We start from the raw sequence: 27,219 nt of genomic DNA on the forward strand, positions 1-27,219 counted from the left end.
GGAACGTTAGATATGAAACATGTAACACGTATGTAACACGTATGTAACACGTATGTAACTGGCCTCACTGCCGTTGATGGTATTGATTAGTTTTCACTTTGACCTGTGGCTCATCACTGATGAACGACGAGTAGAAGAATTCATGTTAATGAGACGTGAAATAAAATGTACGTTTAGTTTTCACGGTGCCTTTTCCATCAAATCTGCTCATTCTGCAATAAAACATTTATAAAAATCATTTCACTCCGTCTCCCAGTTTTTTCCATCAATGTTTTATCGATTATAAAATAAAATGAGATCAAATCGCAAGAAAAAAATTCTTTAAGTGCAAACATTTAAAGTTTTAGGTCCAAACAGTTGTTTAATCATCTGCGACAGCAGGAAGTCACCACATCTTCCTCTTCAGACTAAAAACACATCTTCCTCTTCAGACTAAAAGTTTCATCTTATCGTCTCATTTACGTGACTCAACAGTTAAGATTTATTTTATAGTGACTTGTAAACTGTAACTAGATTTTGTAAAAATACTAAAAGTCAAATCTTGGTCAAATCAGCCCAAAATCAATGATCTGAAACACTTTTATATTTGAACTGAAGACGACTCGTGTAAATGCAACAATTTATTTTGTTCCAACACAGAAACATTAAAACTGTGACGATGATCGAGATCAACCTCGAATCTTAAGTGACACAAGAAATGGCACCAACGACAAGTTTGACTGGACACGAAGAGTTTACAGTGATTTTCTTTTTACAGTTGTACCAAAGTGCAAGTTCCACGTGTTCACATGACGAGTTGTCACATGACGAGTTGTCACATGACGAGTTCTCCGTGTCCATGTGACTTGTGTGAACTCGTCCAAACACGTTCATGTCGACGGCGAAGACTCAAGAGACGGAACCGTCGTAGTGACGAGAACGAAGTTGTGTCTCGAAGATGATTCACATAAACAAGTTTTAAAAAACAAACCTCTAAAGCAACATTTTCACAAGAATTACTTTGTCATGACGAGTAGAAACAGAATACTTGTAGTAGCAGTAGTAGTATTTACAGTACATTTGATTTCTTACAGTGAAACGAAACCTATTTCAGATGCGGTGGCGCCTGGGGATCCCAGACGGAGAACAGGTACAGACGTCAGGTGTTTGAACCACAAGGCCACAAAGAAGAATCATTTAACACTGAGCGGCCATTTTGTCAAACATTCAAATCTCTTAAAGTTTCTGCAAATTACAAACAAGGTGTCATCAAAATAATGAAAACAGCTTTTTCACATTTATTCTGGGAAACCACGTTCGTTTGAATCTGAACTGAAACTCGCATCGAGTTCACGTCCCAACAGACGGAATCAAATTCAACTGATTCTGAATCTGATCTTTGATTAGATTTATTTAGTGGAGACATTTGGGACACAAACTTTTTTGATAGTAAAAAAAACAAGTTGTTCATTGAAAAACTTTTTGTGTTGCTTTAATATTGAACTTTTATAACGGATCAGTTTCATTTTGGATATTTCATATCTCACGTGTTAAATAACACAAACATCACTGAGCTTGAATTATTAAGTTGTAATTACATATGTTGATGTTCAGGTTAAATATTCTCACATCAGAAAATAAACTCTTAAATCTTCATTTTGTTTTATTCCGATCTCGTGTTTGTTGAGATGAGATGTTGAAACGTGATAATTGTGCTGAGCGTTGAAACATCTCGACAGTTGCTGATTTAATGTCAGAACTAAACTTTAGGTTTTAAACGTGCGTTTCCTGACATTTTAAAGGTTTAATTCAAGTCAGCTGATAAAACAGTTCTGATGATAAAATTGTATAAATATAAGAAAACTTTTATTATATCAGACATTTAGTCCGTTTAACTCTTTGCCAAACCTCGAGCTGTGCTTTTATTTTGACGACACCCTGTACTTCCTGAATGCAGAGTGAAGTCGGAGGTTGTTCAGAAACATTCTCGACAGTCGTCGGGGAGAAACGTGAAAAATTCAATCTTCAGTAGAAAGATGGAAAATAATCTGGAAATGATTTAACAGACATGATGCTTCAGAAAATGTTCACAACTGTTTCCTGAATTCAGATGTGAAGAATCGACACGAGCCCAAATATTAAAGAACCAATAACAAATCCAAACATTCTTTTGCTTTTAATGAGGGAGTCACTGACTTTTGTTCAACTTTACGTGTTTTGTTTTTTGTGGCAGGAATGAAACAAAACGTGTTAAATTTAAAATAAAATAAAAATTATATTTGGGGATTTAAAGGATAAAATATCAGCTTGTATTTAATCCTACTCTTTGGAAGCACTGGACAAATAAAATCATTTGTTTCACCAAAATAAAGAAAATTTAGGGTCATTACAATTTCCGATGTTTTTTGTTGTTGACGGATGAAGTTTCAAAAGATTTTAGTAGTTTTATTAAATATTTGCACATGTTGATATTTAGAAATCGACGGCTCGTGTCGACTCTGCAGATCTGAGTCGATATGTTTCTGTCGACTTCAGCAACATGAAGAGAAACGTCTGGTTTAGCTTCAGCTGAAACGTGTCGGATACGTTTCCGTCTCTGCAGATCGTTGATCACAGACGATGAAACCCTTCAGATTTCTGTCTTTAAAAACGCCTGCTGTGGGAGCTCCGGGCGCAGATGGAGCGACAGGTTCCATCAGTCGGCTGCAGCAGCAGAAACTCTGACGCCTCGAAGACAAACAGCCACAGCCTCTAACGTCTGAACCCACGTCTGCCGGTGGAGCGACGGGGCGGCAGCAGGGGGCGCTCAATTCCACAGACAGCCGTTTGTTCCCATCAACTGTTTTTGTGTCTTTTAGCTTTTGTTGAAAACCAGCAAACATTCAGACGCTCGATGTTGAATCAACAAACGAAACGCGAAGAGTCAAACGTTTATTTTGTCAATTTTGTGACGACGGGAGGAAATAATTTTTCGTTGGTTGAACGTTTGCTGGGTTCTTCTTCTTTTCTGTGATCTGTTCGTTAGCAGAGTGGTTTTAATTTGAATGGTTGATTCCGCCGCCTGCGACTCGTTGTGACAGTCCAGGACGGGAAGCTGCAGACGAACTGAAGAATGAAACACGAGTTAGGGAGCGGAGGCCGAGGCCGATGTGCTCGCTGGTTTTTCAGCGACTCCTGAGATTAAAAACATAAATATAATGAAAAAGGTGCGACTCAGTTCCGCCGACTCGTGGCTTCACGTCCAATCAGCAGGCGGAGCTCGTTAACTCCTCTGAATGAGTCCGTTCAGAGGGCGGGGACGTGGTCGGACGTGTTTTCAGTCAGTGACGGCTCCTTAAGGCAAAACTCCATCCCATGCTTTTACACCAATTCAAACAAAAATCGGATTATTATTTTCACGTTGATGTTTTGTTTCTTGATACTGATGATGAAGCAGATCTTCTTCTTCTGCAGAGAATGGAAGCCTGACGCACAGGAGCTGCTTCACAGCCTGTAAGACAACGAGCAGGGAGGTAAGAGCTCACCACAGGACCCAATCAGAATCACACGTCTCCACTTCCTGAATATGAAATTAAAATATCAGCGCTGTGAAAAAGTGATTCTACTAAAACCTGGGAACGTTAAACACACTGATCTGATTATGTAGTTCAAAGATGGAAGCGTGACTCACGTGTGGAGGAGCGACGTCTTTATGTTTTGCTGGCGTTCTCGTAGATGACGTCGGAGGTGATTGACAGCTGCTTCTTCTTCTGCCACATCAACAGGACGCACTGATGGATGAACACGTACTGCTCCTGTCGACAGGAAACAACAACCGCTCATCACACAGAATAATCATCGAACCTCAGACGTGATGTTTCCATCATAAAAACATTCAAAAGATTTATAAAGATAAAGTTTCATCCGTCCAGAGTTTGAATCTCAAATCTTTATATTCAGAGAAAAACTTTATTAAAGCCTCAATAAACAGATTCAACGTTTTTATTTCTGTGTTTCAGAAGAAAAAACAAGTGAATCTGTTGTTTTAGGAAACGTCACAGAAATAATCATCATAAGAAAAGTCATAAAAAGGATTTGACAGTTTCTCCTTAAAGCTGATTCAATATGTTTTAAATCCTCAAAACCGATTTTATCGTTAGTTCAAAGTCGAGCAGCTGAAGTTGATTTGAATAAACAAAGATGAAGATCAGATTCTCGACCCCTGACCCTGAATCAGTGTCACCTCAGTCTGAACCATGGACAGGCGGTGCGACCTCATCTCCGACACCAGCCCCAGGATGTCGGCGAACTCGTGTTCTCTGATGTGCTGCATGAGCCGATCCAGAGCCATGAAGGTCCCGGTTCTGCCGACGCCGGCGCTGACGAGACACAAAACCTCCGTCATCATCACAGACCAGAATCTGGAGCTGCAGCTTGTTGGTCAGACAACAGTTTGTCCAGCAGAGGGCGCTGACTGGAGGATTTCTAAGTGTAAGTGTTTCTGTATGTTTACGATAAACCTTGCGGCTCCACCCCTACCTGCAGTGTACGATGATGGGGTCTTTGGTCCGGTTCGCCTGCTGACGGACGATGTGGACGAACTGCAGGATGCTCTCGATGGCGTTCACCGTGGGCACGCCGTGGTCCGGCCACGAGGTGTAGTTCAGGTGGAGGACGTCCTGAGACTCGTCGGCCTGTAGGGGGCGACAGCAGCACTGACTCACTGTTTAATGAACAACAGGCTGCTCTGTCATTTAAGCAACATTTTGTGGACAGAAGCGGAACTGCAACGAGACTAAATAAAATAACTTCATACACCAAAATAAAAGCACGAGAGATGTTTGTATCCATAAGAATTTATCTGGGACCATCATCTAGTGGCCGTAAGAGGAACTGCATCTTAAACTGCTGTAAGAGTCTGAAGCTGGTTTCAGACCAGCAGGTGGAATCCAGAGACTCGTCTCCAGAGCTTCTCCAGAGTTTGTGTTTCACAGCTGAACAACACAGCAGCAGGTTTTCTGCACAGACTCGTTCACAGCATCAGATCCTCCTCATGGTTCAGGTGAGAGGGGGGGCAGCCGGGTGCAGCAGACAGAGACAGGAAGTGACGTGTTACCTCTGCTGCAGAGGTCATGTGATCATGTTGACATCACCTGACACCTTCAGCTCTGATCTCCACAAACTCTCTTCACATCTTCGTCTGTGTCTTCATCGTGTGTGTCAGCACTTCTTCACCAGAGATCTTTGTTTTAGTTTCTTCATGTTTGTGTCCCGTGTTAGAAGCTCCTCCCCCCCACTCACTCAGTGAATCAGTGGAGGATCCTCTGCTGTTCACACTGCTCCTGGATCTAGACTTTATACAGGAGCTCAGGAGGAGGAAGACAAACTGAGTCTGATCCTCCAGAGAAGATCCAGAGAACTGAGGAGCTCAGTCTGAAGCAGCTTTAGCTCTAAAACCGAGCTCATGCGGGGCCCTGAGCCTCAGGTTGGTCACATCTACTCACGTATCCCAGTCTGAACTTCCTGATGGTCCACTCCAGAGACTCGGCCTCAGAGAGCATCTCCACGCTGATCTCTCCATACATCACCGGCTCGTCTGTGAACGGCCAGTAGTGGTCGCACTTCACCTGGAAACACAAAACACGTCAGCGCTGAATCACGGCGGCTGAGACCCGAGTCGTCCCGTTTCCCTCCAACGAATCAGGAGTGAGACTCACCCTCCGCCGCTCGTTACACTGCGTCAGCATCACCACGATGGGAGACTTCTCCTGCAGCACCATTCTCCAGAAGTCGTTCCGGGTCTCAGGCAGCGGCCCCTGCGTGGCGATGTACTCCTTCGCATGTTTGTATCCCTGAAACACAACGTCACCGTCACAACCACAAAATAACGACGTCTTTTCATCATCGTCATCATTACTAATATGAATATTATTATAGATTCATTATTGTTAGATCCTGATTTTAAACTCAACCACAAAGTTCAGGAATCATTTCACAGTAAATCACAGTTTTTAATGAATAAATCTTCAGTACAAGTACTTGGTACCATCCTGTACTGATACTTGTACTCTGAGTACTTCCTGCTGGCTGGTGTATGTGTACTCACAGGTATGTAGTTGGCGTTGATGTAATCTGAACCTTCGTCGTTGTGCATCGAGATTAACTGGACTCGACTGAAGTCGTCTGGAGAGAAGATCATCTTCATCATCATCTTAATCATCATCATCACATCATCATACATCATCATCATCATCATCATCATGATCATCATCATCATCATCATCATCTTAATCATCATCATCATCATCATCATCATCATCATCATCATCATGTTCATGATCATCATCATCATCATCATCATCATCATGTTCATGAACAATCTATTCACAACAAACAACACACACTACACACACACACACAATGATCATAATCATCATCATGATCATCATCATCATCATGATCATCTTCATCATCATCTTAATCATCATCATCATCATCATCATCATCATCATCATCATGATCATCTTCATCATCATCTTAATCATCATCATCATCATCATCATCATCATCATCATCATGATCATCATCACCATCATCATCATCATCATCATGATCATCATCATCATCATGATCATCATCATCATCATCATCATCATCATCATCATCATCATCTTAATCATCATCATCATCATCATCATCTTCATCATCATCATCATCATCATCATCATCATCATCATCATCATCATCATCATCATCATCATCATCATCATCACGTGACCTCATGAACTCACACGGCAGGATGTTGGTGTATCTGTTCTTGGGTCTGTTGACGGGCAGGTCAGCTGCATCATGGGAAAGATCCAGACCGACGCTCTTCAGCTCCTGAAAACATCCACAGGTTAATATATAATATATTAATAAATGTCTCATTTAGTCCAAACAGCCAAACTAAGAATTATGAAATCTTATTATAATTCCTATGAAAACATTATATGTTAATGAGTTGAATCCGATCTCTGAACAACCTGAACTCACCTCAAACTGCAGAGAGAACTTATACGCCGAGTCTTTGCTCATTTCTTTAAAGTAGGCGTCAAAGTCGTCGAGCTGCACCGGACTGAAACACACAACAACATGTAAATACAGTTTGTATTATAAACGACTTTTTATTCACACAAGACTGAAAAACACCAAATAAAGTACAAACAAACATTTATACATTTATACATTTATACGTTTCTACTTTTCCTCTCGTCAGCAGTTTCAATTCTTCTGTTTCAGTTTCACTTTATTCTGTTGAATTAAAGTGTTCAGAGGTTTTGTGGCTGAAAGCTTGTGTTAGTGATGACACACACACACACACACACACACACACACACACACACACGTTTAGTCTTGTTACCTTGTTAGTTTCCGTTTCTTTAAAGCCGTCTTGCTCCTATAAAATACACATGAACACATTTCTGTCACCGTCCATCAGTCAACAGCTAATAAGTAAACATGTTACTACTTTGCTAAGTTTTATGAATCCAACATGCAGCTTTTTACAGGTTTACACTGTTTTATATTTCACATTTCATGCTTCACATTCTTCAGTCAAACCTTTTTTTAAATAAACTCTGACTGAAGAAAAATGTGTCCTCACGTTTGATGTTTTAAAAAAGTTTCCTTATTTAAAACATCGACTGTGGATATTTAGTTTCAGTTTGAAACAACCAGAGAGAAAAAGTAGAACATGTAACATGCAACTAACATAACATCTGCTGTCTGACACGTGTGACACATAGAACCGACACAGTCACTATTCTACATCGTGAAATCTAACCAGGAGTAAAGAGACACACATGCAGACACCCGACACGGAGCAAAGCCGGCTAGCATCGACAGTTAGCATCATGCTACATCGCACACATTAGCAAAAGCAACCTCAGTGTGACTTTGAGATTTTAACCACAGACACAGGATCGTAAGACAAAGTTCAACATGTCAGAAAAATCATCTGCTCACTTCCTGTTTTCAAACTCAACGTTAAATTAATTTTTATTTCAAATGTCAAAATAAAAGTCTGGTTTTATTCTTCATTTTCCTCTCTGTCGACAAATCCCATGATCGGCCTAACCCTAACCCTAGCACTGAACGTTCCCACGTCACGAAAACACTAATTTAACTGATACGATTCCTTCATGAAGAAATCCTCATTTTATAAACAAACGTTGAAATACAACGTTTTTCTTGAGTCGCAATGAAAATGAAGAGTCTGAGTTTTTCGGAACACTGAGTTAAGTGAGTCATTTAAAAAAACTGGTTAAACTACGTATACAGGAAGATCCTTTTAAATGTGGTGTTCCACAAGGCTCAGAGTCAGGCCCCTTGTTGAGCTGAACTTTCGCATGTATCTTTTTTGGATATGCAGTTTTCACTCCAGTTTATTAAAGTTAAATATCTATTGAAACATGTTTGATTCTTCACACTGAGCGAAATCAAGTGACATTTGAGTTATCAAGGTTTTCTGAGGATAATTATGTCGTCTGTACATAAATATTCGAAAGATCATTAATGTAACATAAAAACAAATAAAGGCCCTAACAGGGAGCCTTGTGGGACACCCAACCGAATAGAGCTGGTTTCATTTTATGATACGTGACAAATTGTCCAGCAGGAGAACAATAACATATATATTATGTTAAGTCTGTTGTTGTATATTAACTATGTTGTGACTGTTCAGCCCAAAACGTCCTGTCAGCAAATATCTAGTAACACGAGTTCTGACTCTATTTGAAGCAAAGGAGGAAAAAGTTTGAAGAGATGTTTTAGAGTCAGTTCGGAGGAACGGCTAAACAAAAACATACAAATACAAATTATATACATGTATCTTGGATAAAGAGAAGACGAGGACCCAGACATGAACCCTGAGGGACACCACATCACCTCGAGCCTTTCATGGGATTTGTTGAAAAACTGAAACAACTAGAATAAAACCAGACTGGTGATAAAATCCTGGATCGAGAGTCTGTCGGCTCGTCACCTCGGTTCCGACGCAGAGTGAAACCGTGTCTGCGATCAACGGCTCGGACATGCCCCTGACGTGCAGTGATTCTGACCAGCAGGTGCTTACTTACCAAGGATTAATATAAAAAGCCAAAAGATAGTCAGTCCAAAGGCAGGATGGCAGGAGGGTAAGGAAGGCAAAGAGGCTTCTTCGCCTGAAGGGGTTCAAATCAAAAGTCAAAACACAAACAAGAAAAAATAAGGAAACACAGACACCAGGGGGCGACAGGTTGGGACAGAACATGGTGCTCCATTAGTAAAGAGGCACATTAGTGCTGAACACAGAGTTAATGCATCATGCAGCCGTTCAGAAAGTGTCCCGTTGTCTCTCTGAGGGACAACAGGCGTCTGTTCGCTGCTCCACCTCAATGGCTGCTCTGTCTCCTTTAGTCTGTGACATCACTGCGTCCTCCTGGCCCGTCCCACAATGCAACAGTCAGCCAGCTCCCTCGTCATGAATAAACAAGTCACAGTTTGTCACTTTAATGAACCCGATGATCTCATTAACGTTGTGTTACTGTGGTCGTGGCCCCACTGATGCAGATAAACCAGAGAACTGAATCAAATACTCATCAAAACTTTATCTTTGTGTCTTAGTTCAGACTGAAATGTGTCCAAATTATTTAGTCTTAGTTTTTATTATTACTCATTTAAACAAAGTTCTTGAACGTCCGCTTATTTTAAAAAATAAATTATTTATCTCCGAATAATTTTGCTCCTAAAACATGAAGATGCTTCAGTGAGAAGAGACATTTGTTAATGTTCACAGATAAAACCAAACTAAAAAGAGTGAGTTGTACATAAAGGATATATATATATATATATTATATATATCCTTTATGTACTATACTTTAGAAAATTAAACAATCGTGTGTCATCCGCGTACAAATGACATTTTATTACTCGTCTACTTTGCACGTAATGAAGACGTGTGGGATCCCAAACGAGCCTCGAGGAACATTTACTTTCATCATATTCTCCGAAACACAATGATGTGCATGAAAAGTTAGAAGTTGTTGCATCGACTGGAAACATGAAACAAAACTTCACTCTGTCTTTTAACAGCGAGTGATTTTCAGATCAAATTGTGGACGCGTGTAAAGAACTTTGTTTTGTTCCCATGTATCTGCACGAGGAGACGTCAGCTGTTCGTCCAGCGTCCTGCTCACATGCACAGTCACAGCAGAAGCACGTCACAGTGAGACATGTCACAGTGAGACACGTCACAGTGAGACACGTCACAGTGAGACACGTCACAGTGAGACACGTCACAGTGAGACACGTCACAGTGAGACACGTCATGTAGTGATGGAAGGTACAACAGCAGATGGAAGCTTCTGCCTTCACTGACCGTCTTTCAGCCGTTATATTAATCTACAGGTCTTCACACAAACTTTCCTTCAAAACACCAAACGTCTCCAAACTGGTTTCTTGTTTTGTAGAATTTAACACATCCGACATTTTGTCTCTTTAATCAAAGAACGAGTGAAATTCTGATCTGTCATCAACAAACACCCGATTTCAGCTGATCCAACAAGGCAGGGGTGCTGAGCATCATCTTCATCATCTTCATCATCCCCACCATCTTCATCATCACCATCATCTTCATCATCATCACCACCATCATCACCATCATCTTCATCATCACCACCATCATCTTCATCACCACCACCATCATCTTCATCATCTTCACCATCACCATCATCTTCATCATCTTCATCATCTTCATACCATATCATCTCCATCACACCACCATCATCTTCATCATCACCACCATCATCTTCATCAGCACCATCATCTTCACCATCTTCACCATCACCACCATCATCTTCATCACCACCACCATCATCATCATCTTAATCATCATCACCATCATCTTCATCATCATCTTCATCATCATCATCATCATTATCATCATCATCTTCATCATCACCACCATCATCATCATCATCAATCATCATCATCATCATCATCATCATCTTCATCATCATCATCATCAGCACCATCATCTTCATCATCACCACCATCATCATCACCATCTTCATCATCACCACCATCATCATCATCACCACCATCATCATCACCATCTTCATCATCACCACCATCATCATCATCACCACCATCACCATCACCATCTTCATCATCACCACCATCATCATCATCATCCTCTCACACCATCATCTTCATCACCATCACCACCTTCATCATCACATTCATCATCTTCATCAACCACCATCATCACCATCATCATCTTCATCATCACCACCATCATCTTCATCATCACCACCATCATCTTCATCATCACCATCATCTTCATCATCACCCTCATCTCATCTTCATCATCACATTCATCATCACCACCATCATCTTCATCTTCACCATCACCACCTTCATCACCACATTCATCTTCACCCCATCCCCACCTTCCTCCTCCTCTTCATCGGTTCTCCTGTTTGAAGCTCCAGAGGAACTCGAACCTTGAGTCTCGTGTTTAAATCAGTTTTTCAATCGTCCAGTTTGAGGCTTTGAAACCTAAACTGAGAAGATTCTCTGACCCTGATCTGATCTCAGGTCTGTGAACCTGTTATTTCTCTGCATGTGGGACTTGAACCTTTCGCCGTGAAGACGAGACTCAGACTCACCAGTTGTAAGGAAGTTTCCCGTCTCGTTCAAACGAAGCAAAATTAACAAAGGTCTCAGCTCCACATTCTCTGAAACAGAAAAAGAGGAAAGTGATGAGCCATCAGAAAAAAGAGACGAGTCATCAGTAAACTGAGGAAGTGAGAAGTTAAATATGAAAATGAAATAACAGGAAGGTTTTTAAAGTTGGTTCCCTTGTGTTGAGCTGAACTCTTGTTAGAACTAAGTCAAAATAACTTTTCAGTGATTCAAAGATTTCATGCTTTTTGCATTTTGGGTTTTATATTGAAACATTTGTAGAAAACAGATTCGACCTCAACCTGTAATTCAGATTCTATTTCAGTTATTTATTTAAAAACAAAGACTTTGGTGAGATTAGTTTTTTAATGGATTAAAAAAGGTCGGTTTTAGAAAATGTGATAAAATGATTCCTGCTGTTTGTTGTCATGACGACGGGACATTGCTTAATCATAAATGTGTTTGTTTCAGACGTGTTGGATTTTATCTGATAACAGCTGATGATGATGATGATGATGATGATGGAGATGATGAAGGTGAGCTCTGGTATTAAAGGCGTTCGGTACCTGGTCATCTGCAGGTGTTTCTTTCGTAGAACGAGCAGGAAGAGAACGAGGAGACTGGCGAGCAGGATGCTGAGGACGGCGAGCGCCGAGATGGCCGCCACGCTCGGGTTCATCTCTTTAGCTGCAGAGAGACGGACTTTACTTCCTGTTTTATATGTGACGCTGTTACAAACTTCACATTAAAAGTCTGAGAGCTGCACAGTGAGCTTTTACTGTGAAACCTCGGAGTGCTCCACAGCGCCACCTACCCACAGTGGTGATGGTGATGTGTGCGGGCTTGCTGGGCGTGCTGTAGCTGAAGCTGATGATGGTGCAGTTGTAGGAGGACGAAGGCGTCAAACCAGAAACGGTCACCAGGTGAGAACTCACGGTCTGAGGCTCCCGCGCCTGAAAAGACAAATTCATTCTGACTCAATTCATGTTGAAGGTCGTGACGGTGCAGTGAAGCTGACCTCTGACCTCTGACCTCCAAACTCCAACCGCGTCATCTTTCAGTCCAAGTGAACGTTTAAACTGAAGTGGGACGAGGGAGAATAGATCAAAGACTGGAAATAAAGATGGACGACACCTTTCCACTTCCTGCCACAGGACCGCCCACACACGCACTCAACCAATCACGAGTCCGTCTCAGCTGTCAATCATGAGGTTCAAATGACTATTTAAAACGGATCAGAATTAATCAATTTATTGATTTTCTACGATCCAGAAGCCGTGGCTTCTCTTTTTGGAGTGGCCATCTTGGTTTCTCTGGTTTATCCTCAGAGGAGCATGAACAGAAAAGTTTCAGTTTGCTGCTGATTCAACGTTTGAAAAAAGGAGGAAATAACATTTGAAATCTTTTTTTAGAAACAAAACTTCTTTTTGCTCTTTTCTCGATCATTTACATGTTTATTTAATATTTTTGAATTTTCTTATTTTCTTTGTGTAACTGTTCTTTAGTTTGTAACCAGGTTTTAAAAAGTTCTGAATAAAGTTTGACCCTTTGAACTTAACACAGTGAAATGATCATCTTCCTCTTCATCATCATCATCATCATCATCAACATCATCATCATCATCATCCTCCTCCTCATCATCCTCCTCCTCCTCCTCCTCCTCCTCCTCTTCATCAGTGTTTGTACCTTCAGCTCTCGGCCTCCTCTGGCTCTGCAGACGACCTGGTAGTAGTCGACCACTCCCTCCTCGCTCCACAGCAGAGTGACGGACGAGTGAGTGGCGTTGACGGCAAACAGCGACGTGGGAGGAGCCGGCTCTGAAACCACAAACAAAAGCCCTGTGAGTTTCAAAGTAAAAGCTCCTGGTGTGAATGTGTCGGGCATCAGGAACACGGACACTTAATGTGACACTTCCTGTGACAACTAACACAACACATGCTCAGAAGAGGAAGTGAAACAGAAACAAGTTTAGGTTTTTAAGGTTTGAAGAGGAACGAGGATTTTACAGCTAAAACAGGAAGTAATGAAAGATGTGGTTTTATTTTTATTCTCATGTGACCGAAAAATGACTCAGATTCACTCAGATGTGTGTGTGTGTGTGTATACGTGTGTGTGTGTGTGTTTGCTGTGTGTGTGTGTGTTTGCTGTGTGTGTGTGTGTGTGTGTGTGTGTGTGTGTGTGTGTGTGTGTGTGTGTGTGTGTGTGTGTTTGCTGTGTGTGTGTGTGTTTGCTGTGTGTGTGTGTGTTGCCACTGACCCAGTTTGATGATGTTTGGCGTGGACGTGTTTCTGCTGCGCTCCGTGCACGCCGTCACCGTCAGGTTGTAGATGTCACCAGGAGGCAGAGGGAGGCTCGCCCGCATCACGTTACGAGTCACCTGACACACACACACCTAACCTTTAATCACCATAGCAACAGACTAGCATGGCAACCACATCCACAGAGCCAACACCCTGACGGCCACCCAGACATACCTCAGCTGTTACTATGGTTACCACACCATTATCATCATTATTGTTGCTATAGTTACTGTTCCTGAAGATTCTAAGAACGTTCTCTGGTTTCTCTCTCGGGTCGATTGAACGAGACGAGAAGATGAAGACGAAGCTGAGACGACGTTCCGATCATCGGACCGTCGAACGAGGAGGAAATCAATACAGGAAATAACCAGTCTCGAGACCTGAACTAGTCACGTGATCCGTCTGACCTTTGAACCACCGCTGATCCGTCCTACACGGTCAAAAGTAGTAAGAATGAATGATGGACAGACTCACGTCCACAGAGTAGCTCCTCTCGCCTCCTTTCTTTCCCACAGCGACCACCTGCCAGTGAAGCATCCGGGAGTGGGACAGGTCGATGAAGAGTTCCCCGTACGTCCAGCGGATGTAGAGAACGCCGTGAGAATAATCCACCGACGACACGTGAGGAGCCTCCGGAGCTGGAAACAGTTAAACCACTATAACCAGTTGGAAGGCTTTTATTGTGAAATAACTACAGGAAGTGGTGCCTTTTTCTGTCCTACCTGTCACAAAGCTCACGGTGGAGCTGTCGCAGCAGCTGAGCGCAGGGTCGCCCCATGTTACCATGGAAACACGGAAGTTATAATACCACGCCGGCAGCAGGTCGGTCACCCGCTGACAGGAAACAAAGAAATTTAATTTGAAAAATCATATGAAACCAAACAAAACTTCTGATCATCAGCTGAAGGTGGCGCTATAGCAGAGGTCAATGGTCAAAATTCTCGTCTCCTTTACCACTGAAGCGATGATGGAGGCGGTGGCAGCGATCTCGTAGTACGTCGTCCACTCGGACGCCAGCGTGACGGGGTTGAAGAAGAAGGTCTGCAGGACGTACTTCCTGAAGGACACGTGGTACGGACGCTGCCAGCTCAGGATCACCGCCGTCGGACTCAGAGGGTAAATGGCGAGCTCCCGGACGCCCGTGGGTTCTAACACGTCACATGAGAGTGAAAGTGCGTGAGTACGTGTGCAGTCGGACATTTTAAATCTACATGTGAACGCAGACGTGAGATAATCACCGATGTCGATGATGACGGGTTCAGACGGAGGACTGATCAGAGGCCCGTTGGTGTGAAACACCGTCACCCGGTACTGGGCGCCGGGCGTCAGGTTGGTGATGATGTCACTCGTCGTGTTTTCCTGTCGAAACGTAAAAAAAAACCTCGGTCACCCGCTGATACGACTGCCGACGTTCTTCTGAGCAAAACTAAACTCTGAGGGTTCGTGTTCATTTACTACAAAAATAGAGATGAAATCATTGAAGAAAAAAAGTTTTAATTGTAGAAAAAACAAGATTAACAATTTTAAACAATTTAAATTTTTCGGAGAAAAGAAGAAAATATCGGATTTTAAAAAATAACTGAAAATGAGTTGAAAGAGACGTTTTGACTTAAGTTTATATTTAGTGATGATAAAATTATTATTTCAGAAAAAAGTACAGAGTAAAATATGACAAATGAAAAAGTGGCGTCACCTCGCCGCAGTACGTGTTCTCCATCCTCTGACTCGGACTCGGCTTCAGACACGTCGTAGACGCCACCGACACCACGCTGCCGTTGTGGTCCTCGGGGGACGACGCCCAGGAGACGGCGGCGGTGCTGGAGTCCAGCAGACGGACGCTGACGGCCCGAGGACGCTCACGGAGCTCCTCCAACAGCTCGCCGCCGGGACCTGGAACCAAGCAACACCAATTCATCTTTTCTATTCAGGATCTTTGATGAAAAACGTTTTCAGGTTTCAGTGATTTGTTGTTTTTCTAATTTGAGATTAAATTAAAATTAAAATAAATAAAAAACTGATAATAGATTAAATTTGAGTTTAAAGGTTCAGTGTGTAGAATGTAGTGACATCTAGTGGTGAAGTGTCATGTTGCAGGTGAACACCCCTCACCCCCCCTCCAAACATGAAAGAGAACCTGTGGAAGCTTCAATCGTCATAAAAACTCAAAAGGTTTAGTTTGTCCAGTCTGAGCTAAACATGGCTGCCTCCGTCCAGACGACCCGCTCCTGGTGTAAATATGAAGTATTTATATATAAAGTATTTAAATACAAAGTGCTCATTATGATTATTTTATGCCAATAGATCCTAAATCTTACACACTGAACCTTTAAGAGATGTTCACCCCTTAAAAAGTCTCTTAAATCACCTTAATGTGTCACAATCTAAGAATTAATTGAAATAATTTATTTAAAAACTCACTTAAATCTCTTGACAGAAACTGTTCCAGTCACATGACAGATTTTCACAGATTAATGGATCATTAGTATAGATTCTATAGATATACAGATATATATATATATGGTTACAGATGTTGTGTTCGTACTGAGGTAGAAGCTGAAGCTGGTGTCGGCGGCGCTCTCTCTCGCTTCACAGTCTCCAGCTGAGCTCAGAGTCGTCACCTGGACTCGATACGTTCCCGACTCCGTCAGCTCCGTGAAAAACTCGTGAGTGTTTTCGTCCACAGTCGCTGTTTCCGTCGAGTTCCCTGGAAAACAAGAGACAGTGTCAGGGTCCTCTGTGTCGATAACGTTTTATATGGACAAAACTATTTTATATATCAGCAAAATGATGTTGCATTAAAACGATTCATCGTTAAAATTGTTTCATTAGCTTCGGGACTTTTTTGTCCTTTCACTCATCGTCTCCAATGCGCCCCCTGCTGGTGCGTGGTTACCGTCTCTGTAGATGTAAACGTTGAAGCCGTCGTAGCTGGTGGGAGGTCGGGGGGGCAGCCAGCGTAGCTCCAGCAGGAGGGGGGGGAGCTTGGTGGGCAGGACGGGGGGGTCGGAGGGGAGGCCCATGGCGGAGCCCGGCTCGTTGGAGTCTTCGTACTCAGACACCACGGCGTTCACAAACTCGTCCTCCGTGTCTGTGGCCGGCGGCTCGGTCGGATCCAGCCAGTAGCTCTGTGTCTCCGTCGTCTGGTTCAGGGCGGCGGCGGCGGCGGCGGTTCCTGACTGGTTCTGTGGCGGGATGAAGGGAACCTGAGTAAAAACTGCAGCCGCCTCCTCTGAGGTGTTCTCCTCCTGCTCCTCCATCAGCGGGACATCCCGGGCTCGACGGGACGATTGGGTGCTCTCCTGGTTCCCCTCAGGGCGGAGCCTGCTGGCAGCTCCACCTGGCCCCGCCCTCGGGCTCAGGTGCACGATCTTACGGGAAATGTTGAGGGGGGGGTACGGCACTGAGGACGAGATGCAGAGAAACCAAGTCTCATTTTATTTGAACGAAAAGAACATGAATCTGATCTGTCATTTATTATTATTATTATTATTATTATTATTATATATAATGACTATAAAACATTAATGTGACTGATTGAATGAAAGAAATCAGATTCACAGTTCGTTTGTAGATTTAGATAAAAATGAAATTAAATAAGTTTTCAGTTTTTCCTGAATTTAAAAGGTTTTAATTTGAATGATTTAAATCAGGATCATGTTTCGTCTGAACGTCGCTGAGCACACGAGGATTTAAATAAAGTTTTTTTCTCTCACCTGTCCTGTGGTGCAGAGGAGAGTGTGTGATGTCACTGTGGGACACCAGAGCCGTCTGGTTCACCGTCGCCTCGGAGATCAGCTGGAAGGTGATGTTACGGTAACAGACGCCCGGTAACCAGTGTTTGAAAACCGTCTTCCCTTTGTAGAAATCTATAAAAAAACACAAAATTATCTTTTAATCTGAGTGAAAATTATCTTTTAAGCATTTCATTAAATAATGTTTCAAATCTGTGGTTTGACCTTTATAGAGGAAGGAGCGTCGCTCTTGTGCCTCCGTGTAGCTGATGTTGACTCGGCTGAACACGTTTCCTGCCGGAGGCTCGATCTCAAACACCACGCCGGTTTCTGGAGACTCTTTAAAGTCCGAGATCTGGACGCTGTGGACGGGGAGCGGCTCTGACCACAAAAACAACACAACAGAGGATTTAGACCCAAAACTGAATAATAAAATTCACACATAATGTGAGTGTGTGATGTCAGAGACGTGTGTGATGTCAGACGTGTGTGATGTCAGAGACGTGTGTGATGTCAGACGTGTGTGATGTCAGACGTGTGTGATGTCAGAGACGTGTGTGATGTCAGAGACGTGTGTGATGTCAGAGACGTGTGTGATGTCAGACGTGTGTGATGTCAGAGACGTGTGTGATGTCAGACGTGTGTGATGTCAGAGACGTGTCTCACTTGTGAGGACGGACGTGGTCTTCTCGGGTCTGGACCAGCTCTGTCCCACTTTCAGCAGCAGACTCACAGAATAACAGAGGCCGTGGAACGACGTGTTGAAAACCAGCAGTTCGCTCGTGTTCCTGAACTCTGCCACGATGAGTCGAGCTTCTCCAGACACCTGAGCTGCGTACGCCGTGACGTTGTCCTGCAGGTCTGAACGCTCCAGAGACGCCAGGATCAAACCATCGTCACTCAGGGACACGTGAAAGGTCGACGAACTCTGGAAAACACAAAGATTTAATCAACACGTTAAAATCAAATAAATCGAATCCTTCCAGCTTCTGTTTGATTGATGACACACAAACTAAAAACCACGATCAATAAAACACAGATTCTCATAAAACGTTTTCATCATGTTCGACCACGTTTCTGTGTTTTAGGTGGATCAGACGCCCCCTGCTGTTCGTTCTCATTAACTCTGACAGCAGGAGACATGACTCCTCGCTGAGTGTCATCAATATCTTCATCATCATCACCATCACCATCACCATCATCTTCATCATCATCATCAGCATCTTCATCTTCATCACTACTCTCATCATCATCACCATCACCATCATCATCATCAGCATCTTCATCATCATCATCAGCATCTTCATCATATCTTCATCACCATCACCATCAGCATCTTCATCATCATCATCACCATCATCATCAGCATCTTCATCTTCATCATCATCACCATCTTCATCATCATCACCATCAGCATCTTCATCACCATCATCATCATCATCATCTTCATCACCATGACCATCACCCATCATCATCATCACCATCATCTTCATCACCATGACCATCATCATCTTCATCACCATCATCATCAGCATCTTCATCATCATCACCATCACCATCAATATCTTCATCATCTTCATCATCATCATCATCATCTTCATCTTCATCACCATCATCATCTTCATCACCATCATCTTCATCATCATCACCATCAGCATCTTCATCATCACCATAACCATCATCAGCATCTTCATCATCATCATCATCATCATCACCATCAATATCTTCATCATCATCTTCATCACCATCATTCATCTTCATCTTCATCTTCATCACCATCATCATCACCATCAGCATCTTCATCATCATCATCATCATCATCACCATCAGCATCTTCATCACCACCATAACCATCATCAGCATCTTCATCATCATCATCATCATCATCATCACCATCATCACCATCAGCATCATCACCATCAGCATCTTCATCTTCACCATCATCACTATCATCTTCATCATCATCACCATCATCAGTCTTTATGCTAAGCTAGGCTAACTTCCAGTCTCTATGCTAACGTTCATGCTAAGCTAGGCTAACTTCCAGTCTCTATGCTAAACTAACTTCCAGTCAGTATGCTAAGCTAGGCTAACTTCCAGTCTCTATGCTAAGCTAACTTCCAGTCAGTATGCTAAGCTAGGCTAACTTCCAGTCTCTATGCTAAGCTAGGCTAACACCTCCTCCCTGAATATGAGCAGCAGATTTAAATAGTTTTTCCCTGCAGATTAAACTCAGATCAAAAACACATGAAGCAAACAAAGACTTTACATCGAGATTATCTGATCAGATTATGACCCACATTTCTAATCTGAGAGAAAACAGACGATGGTTTGTCTCCAGACGACTAAAGAGACTGTTTGTGTCACAGAGAAAAACAAGTCACACACTGAATATGTAATATACTTATATGATATATCATATTTATCATAAAGTATATTATATATATCAGGTCGTCCTGATTTTAAAACAAACTGTATTTTCAGTTTCTGCTCCAGTGACAATGATGCTGCTTCATGTTGATGTGACACTGAAAACATTCTAATTACAGCATTATATTATGTTCTATTTATATATTATATCATATTTAAGTTGATAAAGGGTTAAAGGGGATGGACACAGATTCTGTAGAAACATAAACATCCATCAGGCTGTTTCTCGTCATCACACAATAAACCATCAGACGCTAAATGGAGGAGAAAAGAATCCTCGCTTCATTCACTGGCGCTCTGCCGTCGCCATGGTAACGGAGATGAAAGAGGAGACACATTTGGAGATGCTCATTATGTCCGTCTGATTCCAGGATCACCATGGACACGGAGCCGAGCAGCGAGCGTCCAGGGCGCCGGAGGCTGAATGTTAATGGAGGACGAGCTGCACACGGTCGAGCAAGAGGAGGTGAGAAAATATTCCCATCAGAGAGAATTTAATGTTAAGACACAGAATGAAAAATAAAATGAAAGACATACATGTTAGAATCAAACCTTTAAAGTCTGAGCTGACATTTAATGAAACATTTCTTTATGTGAAGGAAAACACACAGTGACGAGTTCCACTGAAGAATCAAATGGTTCCACTAAACAAAGACGCTTCAGTTTTAGTTCTTTTGTTTTCACTGGTGCAGAGGTTGACAGGAAGTGTCCCGGTCGTCCTGACAACCAGTCCGACGAGCAAAAAGAAGTGAGAAGAATCGATTCACGACAGCAACTCACGCTTCATCCACCTGAACACACGTGACCATTCCCCTGCACTGGTCATGTGATGTAAACAGGAAGTAGATCATCTCCTCTGCAGTTGGTTGCTTAGTAACAGAGGAACAGTGATGGTGAAGAGTCAGAGCAGGGATTTCTTTTCTCTGAGCGACGACGAGGTGGAACTGTTACTGACAGGAAGTGTTAGCGACGCTTTGTGTTCACCGCTGGTCGTCGAGTCATGTGACTGATGAGAACCAATCAGGAAGAGAACGTGTCATCGTTTACTAAAGTCTCAGTTTCTGTTCAGACTCAAACACAAACCCAGAGTTTTCAAACCAAAACGAGAGCAGCTGCGTTTACACAAGTCTCCACCAGGAGTAACCATAGCAACAGTGATGAGTTTTAAAACTGAGGTGTCAGTGTGGGCGGAGCCTCAGTCAGCTGATGGTCACCAGAGTCTGAACAAACACTGTGAAACTGTCACATGGTTGTAAGAGGTGTGATGTTGTTTATCAGTAAAGTTTAAACCTGAATCACTTTGTTTGTTTCACTTTTAAAACAGGAAACAAATGAGAAGCTGCTTCCTGAACGTTTTGTTTTATAAACGACCGAAATGTCATCAGTGATGAGAAGTGAGACACACACACACACACACACACACACACACACACACACACACACACAGGCATATTTCAGAGCTGCTGAATGAATGAATGGACGGAGGATCTGACCCTGTGAATGAGCGTTGGGGGTCAGGAAGTCGTCCTCAGGCAGCTGCCAACATTATCATGCAAACGTCCGGAGATGTGTGTGTGTGTGTGTGTGTGTGTGTGTGTGTGTGTGTGTGTGTGTGTGTGCACGTGTGCTTCTACCTTTGTTAGGACCATTTTGAGCATAGACCTACAGAGTGACAACATTTTGAGGGCCCTCACACTGGCCCTCACACTGGCCCTCACACTGGCCCTCATACTGGCCCTCACACTGGCCCCCACACTGGCCCCCACACTGGCCCTCACACTGGCCCCCACACTGGCCCTCACACTGGCCCTCACACTGGCCCTCACACTGGCCCCCACACTGGCCCTCACACTGGCCCCCACACTGGCCCTCACACTGGCCCCCACACTGGCCCCCACACTGGCCCTCACACTGGCCCCCACACTGGCCCTCACACTGGCCCCCAGTCCCACACTGATTCACTGAGTGGGGGGAGCTTCTAACACGGGGCACAAACATGAAGAAACTAAAACAAATCTCTCTGGTGAAGAAGTGCTGACACACACGATGAAGACACAGCAACATCACAATGATGCGTTGGTATGGGCGGGGCTAATGACGAGGACAGGAATTACAACACTAGAGAAACACGCTCATTTCCTGCACTGCTTTACTTTATTACTTTGTTTTTAACATACGTGTTGTTTTCCACACGGAGACGAGTTTAGCCTGCAGCCGTGTGAGCGTAGATGAGGTCACATGGTCGTAATAAGATCCTTATCACGGTGACTGGCGGACACACACTTATTGTGTTTGTGTGAAACATCACAACACAGATCTCATCAGGAGACGAGGCCTCACTCGGTCAGAGTCTCACGGACAGGAAATGAAACTGAACATGTGATAGAACCTGACGGAGACTTCAGAGTGAAGCTCAGTTCCTGTCGTCAGGGTTACGAGTGTCGACGTCACCTTCAGGCATCACCTGTCAGTTGTGGGGACCCTGGAGATCTGGGGCCTCGGGGGACCTGCTCTGAAATCACTGGAGATCTGAGGCTGGTTTACAGTGTGAGGGAGCATGTGCCAGGTATGACGTCGTGTTTCACGCCGAGTGCCAGGTCACATGGTCTCACAGCTGAGAGGCTGTTTAATGACTCGTCCAGCAGAGACACAGATTCACACTAACGAGGTGAAGAGGAGACATTTTTGTTAAGGACTTTGTTAACGTCCTTATTCTGGATATTGTGTCTCCACTGATTCTGGAGGAGTCGACTGATCCTGATCCTCAAGCATGAGACTGAAAACAAGTTCAAGAATAAAACTTTGCTCAGCAGCCGACTTCCCTTGATTTCTCATGAGTCCAAAGAGTATTGTCTTTGTACGCCCACTTGTGGTTCGGAGCATATTGCAACACAGTGACTATCAACACCTCAGTGCAAGAGGCTCAGACCACAGAGACTTCGAGAGTCTTCAAGAGTCTTCAAGAGACTTCAAGAGACTTTAAGATACTCCAAGAGTCTTCAAGAGACTCAAGAGTCTTCAAGAGTCTTCAAGAGACTTCAAGAGACTTTAAGATACTTCAAGAGTCTTCGAGAGTCTTCGAGAGACTTTAAGATACTTCAAGAGTCTTCGAGAGACTTCGAGAGTCTTCGAGAGTCTTCGAGAGACTTCGAGAGTCTTCAAGAGACTTCAAAAGTCTGCAAGAGTCTTCAAGAGACTTCAAGAGACTTCAAGAGTCTTCAAGAGTCTTCAAGAGACTTCAAGAGTCTTCAAGATACTTCAAGAGACTTCAAGAGACTCAAGAGTCTTCAAGAGTCTTCAAGAGTCTTCAAGAGACTTCAAGAGTCTTCAAGAGACTTCAAGAGACTTTAAGATACTTCAAGAGTCTTCAAGAGACTCAAGAGTCTTCAAGAGACTACAAGAGTCTTCAAGAGACTCATGAAGACTCAAGAGACTCAAGAGTCTTCAAGAGTCTTCAAGAGACTACAAGAGTCTTCAAGAGACTTCAAGTCTTCAAGAGACTCAAGAGTCTTCAAGAGACTACAAGAGTCTTCAAGAGACTCAAGAGTCTTCAAGAGTCTTCAAGAGACTTCAAGAGACTTTAAGATACTTCAAGAGTCTTCAAGAGACTCAAGAGTCTTCAAGAGTCTTCAAGAGACTTAAATAGACTCAAGAGTCTTCAAGAGACTCAAGAGTCTTCAAGAGTCTTCAAGAGACTTTAAGAGACTTTAAGATACTCAAGAGTCTTCAAGAGACTCAAGAGTCTTCAAGAGTCTTCAAGAGACTTAAAGAGACTTAAAGAATCTTCAAGAGTCTTTAAGAGACTTTAAGAGACTCAAGAGTCTTCAAGAGACTTCAAGAGACTTAAAGAGACTTTAAGATACTTCAAGAGTCTTCAAGAGACTCAAGAGTCTTCAAGAGTCTTCAAGAGACTTTAAGAGACTCAAGAGTCTTCAAGAGTCTTCAAGAGACTTCAAGAGACTTAAAGAGACTTAAAGAGACTTAAAGAATCTTCAAGAGTCTTCAAGAGACTTAAAGAGACTCAAGAGTCTTCAAGAGACTCAAGAGTCTTCAAGAGTCTTCAAGAGACTTCAAGAGACTTAAAGAGACTTAAAGAGTCTTCAAGAGTCTTCAAGAGACTTAAAGAGACTCAAGAGTCTTCAAGAGACTTAAAGAGACTTTATGATACTTCAAGAGACTTAAAGAGTCTTATATCAGTTATAATATATAAATAAATTAACTGTAATACAACAAGGAGAAACATTAACTCTGAGATTTAATCATTTAAATTATTATTCCATTATTAGATTATAGCTCCTGAATTATTTTATACTGATCAACAACACAACTGATCTTTACAGCTCCAATAAAAACATCAAATACAAACTGAAATTAAATAATTTTTCCTCCAAATAAATCAATAAACTTAATTTCCTCACTAAGATACAAGTACAATAACGTGTGTCTGTGTATCGTGTGATGCTGACTGTGTGTATATGTGTGTGTATTGTGTATATATGTGTGTATTGTGTATATGTGTTTAAATATACGTGTGTATCGTGTATAAATGTGTGTACTGTGTGTATTGTGTGTTTTGTATATATGTGTGTGTATTGTGTATACGTGTATATATGTGTGCACTATGTGTATTGTGTATATGTGTCTACTGTGTGTTTTGTATATATGTGTGTGTAATGTGTATACGTGTATATGTGTGTACTGTGTGTATAAGTGTGTGTCTCAGTCTCAGCAGCAGCAGACTGACCCACTTTCCTCCGGACAGACCGAGCGGCTCGCTGCTGTGTGTCCGCTCGCAGCAGCGTCACCTCGGGCAGCAGCAGCAGCGGTTGTCCGCTCATGTCTCGTGTGATGAGCATCGAACATGTGATGTGACCGGATCAGTGAACAAAGCCTGAGGACCGTCGGCTCCTCCGCACCGAGCCCGGCACCGAGCCTCCTTACCTGGATGATGCAGAGCAGGGTCCCGGTGAGCAGCAGCGGGGAGAGCATCGCTGTCTCTGGGTCACAGGGAGTCGATGCTCGGGCCTTTTCCTCCGGTTCATCCAAACAATGGCGAAGATTCTGCAGCAGCGGAGCTCGACGCTCCGTGTGTGTGTGTGTCTGTGTGCGTGTGCGTGTGTGCGTGTGAGTGTGTGTGAGATTCACAGCGGCTTCATCTTCATCTTCATCAGAACCGACCGCAGCTCGAACCGGACCCGCTGTGATCGAGGAGGCGCAGGCCGGGCTCCGGGGTCCATGCCGCGGCCTGAAGAAGAGCAGGAGGTCGGTGTGTGTCCGTGATGAAGCTGCTGCTGCTGCTCGGAGTCGCCCCGCCCTGAGCTCCGGAGGCTGCGGACCCCTCCCCCTCCTCTTCATCCCCCTCCCCCTCCTCTTCACCCCCCTCCTCCTCCTCTTCTTCATCCTCCTTCTCTTCATCACCCTCCTCCCCTCTTCATCATCTTCACCCTCATCTCTCATCCTCTTCATCATCTTCACCTTCATCCCTCCCCCTCTTCATCATCCTCCCCCTCATCCCTCCTCCTCTTCATCATCCTCACCTTCATCCCTTCCCTTCTTCATCATCTTCACCCTCATCCCTCCTCCTCTCCGTCATCTTCATCCTCATCCCTCCTGCTCTTCATCATCCTCACCCTCATCCCTTTGCTTCTTCATCATCTTCACCCTCATCCCTCCTCCTCTTCATCATCCTCCCCTCATCCCTCCTCCTCTTCATCATCCTCACCCTCATCCCTCTTCCTCCTCATCATCTTCACCCTCATCCCTCCTCCTCTTCACCCTCCCCCTCCTCTTCACCCCCCTCCTCCTCCTCTTCTTCATCCTCCTTCTCTTCATCACCCTCCTCCCCTCTTCATCATCTTCACCCTCATCTCTCATCCTCTTCATCATCTTCACCTTCATCCCTCCCCCTCTTCATCATCCTCCCCCTCATCCCTCCTCCTCTTCATCATCCTCACCTTCATCCCTTCCCTTCTTCATCATCTTCACCCTCATCCCTCCTCCTCTTCACCATCCTCAACCTCATCCCTCATCCTCTTCATCATCCTCCTCCTCTTCATCATCTTCATCCCTCCTCCTCTTCATCATCCTCACCCTCATCCCTCATCCTCTTCATCATCCTCCTCATCTTCATCCTCATCGCTCCTCCTCTTCACCATCCTCAACCTCATCCCTCATCCTCTTCATCATCTTCATCGCTCCTCCTCTTCCTCATCTCCATCCTCATCGCTCCTCCTCTTCATCATCCTCACCCTCATCCCTCCTCCTCACCCTCATCCCTCCCCCTCTTCATCATCTTCACTCTCATCCCTCATCCTCTTCATCACCCTCCTCTTCATCCATAATCAGTTTGTAGTAAAAACGAATCATTTTATTTCCATCTAAAATAATTTGATCAGTTTCTACAACAATCACATAATTTATTCATTTACAGGACCGAGGAATTCAAAGATTAATTAATTAATTGTATTTATTGTTGACGTCATCCTCTCGTTAAAATATATTTTTTATTATTTAATTTGAAGAAATCAGATTTTTTTATGAATTCATTGATTCTTTTATTCTCTCTGTTCACTTCCGCCTTTATTTGACGTCACAGTCTATGTGCGTGAGCACTGCGTGAGTGTTGCCCTCTGCTGGTTAGAGAAGCAAACTGCAGCAGGACGCCCCGTGCACTGGTGCATCATGGGAATGTGACGTATGAGGACGTTCATCATCCAAACAGACGCTCAGCGATTGGTTGAATTTTACATCAAAGAATTCCTGCTTCCTGGTTCTGTACCTTCATTAATAATCTATAATCTATATAATCTATACATATAGAATCTGTATAATCTATGAACATTTATTGTCTGTAAACATATATAATCTATACATTTATATAATCTATATCATCTATAAACATTTATAATCTGTAAACATATATAATCTATATAATTTATAATCATATTTAATCTATATAATCTATAAACATATATAATGTATCCATCTATCAGTACCTGCTCAACTGATCCCCTCCACTGGCTCCCAGTAAAATACAGATAAACTTCTAGATTCGACCCGGATTATTCGATATGATTCTACTGATGATTCATCAC

General features: G+C 43.1%; 1 protein-coding gene across 3 annotated transcripts; it reads right to left on the reverse strand.

Annotated features, from left to right (window-relative positions):
• Positions 1-607: 607 nt before the first annotated feature.
• Positions 608-25,456, reverse strand: ptpro (protein tyrosine phosphatase receptor type O). Of its 3 annotated transcripts, XM_035147823.2 has the most exons (27): positions 25,067-25,456; positions 18,362-18,623; positions 17,921-18,076; positions 17,678-17,830; positions 16,858-17,364; positions 16,507-16,668; positions 15,658-15,854; positions 15,203-15,323; positions 14,919-15,112; positions 14,687-14,798; positions 14,439-14,602; positions 13,921-14,041; positions 13,351-13,481; positions 12,479-12,617; positions 12,231-12,351; positions 11,649-11,717; positions 9,078-9,161; positions 7,361-7,396; positions 6,994-7,075; positions 6,750-6,840; positions 6,065-6,141; positions 5,676-5,810; positions 5,463-5,585; positions 4,498-4,652; positions 4,202-4,337; positions 3,650-3,773; positions 608-3,469 (listed from the first exon to the last, which is right to left on the reverse strand). In XM_035147823.2, the coding sequence occupies exons 1-26, from the start codon at positions 25,112-25,114 to the stop codon at positions 3,669-3,671; spliced, it is 3,681 nt and encodes a 1,226-aa protein (XP_035003714.2). In that variant the 5' UTR covers positions 25,115-25,456; the 3' UTR covers positions 608-3,469; positions 3,650-3,668. The 3 variants fall into 3 exon arrangements, with proteins under 3 accessions (XP_035003714.2, XP_035003715.2, XP_035003716.2); XM_035147824.2 differs by lacking the exon at positions 9,078-9,161; XM_035147825.2 differs by lacking the exons at positions 7,361-7,396; positions 9,078-9,161.
• Positions 25,457-27,219: the final 1,763 nt, after the last annotated feature.

The sequence above is a fragment of the Hippoglossus stenolepis genome, chromosome 22 (assembly GCF_022539355.2).
Source record: "Hippoglossus stenolepis isolate QCI-W04-F060 chromosome 22, HSTE1.2, whole genome shotgun sequence".
Classification (NCBI taxonomy): domain Eukaryota; kingdom Metazoa; phylum Chordata; class Actinopteri; order Pleuronectiformes; family Pleuronectidae; genus Hippoglossus; species Hippoglossus stenolepis.